The 3,668-nt window shown below is 43.5% G+C and overlaps 1 protein-coding gene across 1 annotated transcript; it reads left to right on the top strand.

Moving 5' to 3' along the window:
• Positions 1 to 1,266: 1,266 nt before the first annotated feature.
• LOC128711916 (probable GDP-L-fucose synthase) lies at positions 1,267 to 2,542 on the top strand. The gene is made up of 4 exons (XM_053806808.1): positions 1,267 to 1,394; positions 1,553 to 1,796; positions 1,863 to 2,087; positions 2,168 to 2,542. The coding sequence occupies exons 1-4, from the start codon at positions 1,267 to 1,269 to the stop codon at positions 2,540 to 2,542; spliced, it is 972 nt and encodes a 323-aa protein (XP_053662783.1).
• The last annotated feature ends 1,126 nt before the right edge of the window (positions 2,543 to 3,668 follow it).

A 3,668-nucleotide genomic window follows, 5' to 3' on the forward strand; every position in this document is an offset into this window, starting at 1 on the left:
ATGGAAAGGAACTCGCCATCTCCCGCCATTGCCATATTTGCCGCAGTTGTACTGTACTGGTGCCCTCACATTCAGTTGCCCGTACTGTTGGAGATCAAGTCTTTTAGTTGCTGTGGCTGGGGCACGCACACTCTAGCCTACCTCTTAGTCGCGAGTGTAGGCCGCGTGCTCTTATCTGCCAAAGCGTTATTACCTTGCGGACCGCCGCGCCAAGTAAATCACCCAGTCAAACGCGGCTCACCGTGGAGCGACCGTTCGGGATCGACCACACTGCCCCGCGAGGTGTTATTTACATGTCCCTGAGCGGCTTATTAGGACATTTCAGACTACGCACCGTACAGCCGCTTCCACCTCGTTACTACCACCCGGTGGCCTCCAGTGTGAGATAGGGCAAGGGAAATTGATTGTACGCTGTTGTGCTTTTCCGTTTCGTTTCACACTTTCTGAACTATCCTGAAATATTAACACTATAACAATGGACAGTGCGTACCTTAACCTCGCATGGGTTGATGGTTGATAGTTGCTACAGGTTTTTTTTCTCCCGGAAAGGCTGTTGGAGAAATGGTACCACATTAATGGGATGCGATGATTGTTCGAACGACTTGTTTTACTGTATTTATTTTTACTTTTTAGAATACCGGAACTTAAACCGGAACAGGTTATTTATGTTTAAAGTGACAAATGAGTTAACAAAAAACTTTTGGGAATCCGCTCAGTAGGAATGCATGAAAAAGTTCGTTCATCGAAAAACTGCATAACTTGAAGAAACACTAGCGCTTTTTGGTATCGAACATGGGTGGAGGATTTTCGAACTGCAGTTCGTTGTTGTCTGGGCTAAAACTGCAATAAAACACTTTATGGCATGGAAATTAAAATGGATAAATACCTTGCCTAATCAACGTTCTACTTTTACAAAAACACTCAAAATTCTACTTTATGTTCAAATGTAAAATTAATTAATAGTCAACCTTTTGGTGAAACCGCCCCACTCAAAAACTGTTTTATAGCAAGCTGAGCAGCCGTGGTATAAAATATCAGCTGATCTCGGATGTCAGCTTTTTGCTATTTGGGCCATTGTTTACATTCTTCATCCTCAGTTGACGTGTCAAACCGCAGCAAAACAGAGAGGCAATCGGAACCACAATCGCACCAGTTTCGTTTCACGGTGTTTAAAACACCAAGTGTTATGTTTGTGACCATTTTTTACAACATACAGTTGTAAATTTTGCTCGTATTGTTGTAGTATAAAACCTTATTGTCCCAGAAATGAGCAAAGTAGTGCTGGTTACCGGCGGTACCGGTCTAATCGGAAAGGCTATCGAAACGGTGATAAAGGAAGAAAATCCTGCCGATGAGCGGTGGATTTTCGTCGGCTCAAAAGATGCCGATCTAACGTAAGTTTTGGGCAGAGGTAGTTTAGAAAAATGTACACCTTTTTCATGATGTACAACCGTAGCTCCACGTGGCATACGCTTGTGACCTAATTTACATAATACCATCTGCGAAACTTTCTCCAGTTTGTAATGTTCATTATTTGTGTATGTGTATTTAGCGATTTAGCTGCAACCCGGCAAATGTTTCTAAAGCATCAACCAACGCACGTGGTTCATCTGGCAGCGATGGTCGGTGGGTTGTTCCACAACATGAGCAATAATTTGGATTTCTTTCGCAAAAATATGCTGATCAACGATAACATTCTGCTGCTAAGCCACGAGTTGAAGGTGAAAAAAGTTGTATCCTGCCTATCGACGTGCATCTTCCCCGATAAAACTTCTTACCCCATCGATGAAACTATGGTTCGTACTGATGCGGTTGCACACAGAACAAGTGTGTGGTAATGGTTTCGTACGGTTTCGTTTCAGATACACAATGGTCCGCCCCATGATTCGAATTTTGGGTACAGCCATGCCAAGCGTATGATCGACGTACTAAATAAAGCCTACAACCAACAGTACGGCGATATGTTCACCTCCGTAGTGCCTTGCAATGTGTTTGGACCACATGATAACTTTGTGCCGGGTGTAAGTCACGTCATTCCCGGCATGATTCATCGTTTGCATGAACTTATGTTTGTTAAAAACCCCGACGTGAGTACAATGACATGCGATTAAAGCAAACGATATTTGCTTACACTTCTCTTTACACTCATCATCCGTTCTGTATACAGCAACCGCAAGAAAGTAAAGTATTCTCCGTGTACGGGACGGGAAAACCCCTCCGGCAGTTCATCTACTCGTTGGATCTTGCCAAACTCTTCATCTGGGTGCTGCGTCAGTATGACAGCGTTGAACCGATCATCCTGTCGGTCGACGAATCGGCCGAAGTGTCGATCGCTCAGCTGGCCGAATCTTTGGCAAACGCTTTCGATTTTAAGGGAACGCTCGACTACGACACCACCAAAGCTGATGGCCAGTACAAGAAGACGGCCTCAAATGCGAAGCTACGGAATCATTTGCCAAACTTTCAGTTTACAGACTTTGATGTGGCAATTAAGGAAACCGTACAGTGGTACACTGCCAACTATGAGCAGGCAAGGAAGTGAATAAAGGAACACCCTTTTTCGAAAAATAATTCCCTACAGTACCGTAAGTAGAAAGTCATCATGAAATGAGAAACAATTTGTAGCAGTGAGAAAAACACCATTGAATTATTTCCTAAAAACGATGAAAGCTTACAATATTTATTATGTACAGGTAATTAAATAATATTACAGATGTAAAAAAGAATGTCACGTCGTGTGCTTCCGCTTCTCGCCCTGGTCAGTGTGTCTTGTGAGCCTTTCCAGCTGCAGTCCAGTGTGTGGGTGTGTGTGACGTTGGTAGAGCTTTTCGATGATCAATTTATTTCAGCTGGTAACGTGAAGGCATTCGCCATCGCAAATGATGAAACCACGATTTCCCAACCAGATCTGTGCCAGATGCCAGCTGGGTAAGCTCTCTTCTGGTGATCGTGCGCTTACTATAGATTGTATTATGTGCTTCAACACCACATTTGTAAATTGTCATGTGCTGCTAAGAAGATAATTACGATCTACTTACTACCATTCGATCTGGATACGAGCGCTATTTTGTTTACAAGTAAAAATGTATGCTGGATCACTTATAGGCTAAGGGGTGAAGTGGTGGTACATGTGGCTGACCCACATAGTAGAACTCGGAGCGAATGCACATTGGGTACGTTTTGGGGGACGAATAGTGTCGGGTGAAGACGACGAAGAATGGTCGAAAGTAACGTGTATCGTGTGTTTTGTTGGAAACTGTGTTTGAACAGCCGATCGGATCGGGTATCCGTTCATTTTGTGTGAAACTGGGGAGTAAAGTTTGTCTTAACACCTAAATATGCACCACCGAAATGGTGTACTTGTGTGTGTGTGTGTGTGTGTGTGTGTGTGTGTGTGTGTCAGTGTGTGTGTGTGTGTGTTTGTTTGCATTCATTAATGTTCTAGTGTAAAATGTGTTTTTTTTTTTCATCAATGTAATGCGCGTGTAATCATGATGCAGGTGACGGTTGTTACGTGTGGAATGGTATGTAATGCTTTGTTGTTGCACGGATTGCACGTCCTGCTACGGGATCTGCTACCGTGCAGTTGTGTGTTCGTATGTACTATCACTGGATGTTAATTAGTTGGTGTTGGTGCTTTGCTTCTGCCGTGTCGCTAAACTCCGTCT

This window comes from Anopheles marshallii, chromosome 3 (assembly GCF_943734725.1).
Source record: "Anopheles marshallii chromosome 3, idAnoMarsDA_429_01, whole genome shotgun sequence".
Classification (NCBI taxonomy): domain Eukaryota; kingdom Metazoa; phylum Arthropoda; class Insecta; order Diptera; family Culicidae; genus Anopheles; species Anopheles marshallii.

Bases quoted from the DNA above. Each gene is read 5' to 3' on its own strand.
- LOC128711916 (XM_053806808.1), top strand. From the start codon at position 1,267: ATGAGCAAAGTAGTGCTGGTTACCGGCGGTACCGGTCTAATCGGAAAG. The intron at 1,797-1,862 runs GTTCGTACTGAT...GTTTCGTTTCAG, and splicing joins ACCCCATCGATGAAACTATG to ATACACAATGGTCCGCCCCA. The intron at 2,088-2,167 runs GTGAGTACAATG...TTCTGTATACAG, and splicing joins TGTTTGTTAAAAACCCCGAC to CAACCGCAAGAAAGTAAAGT.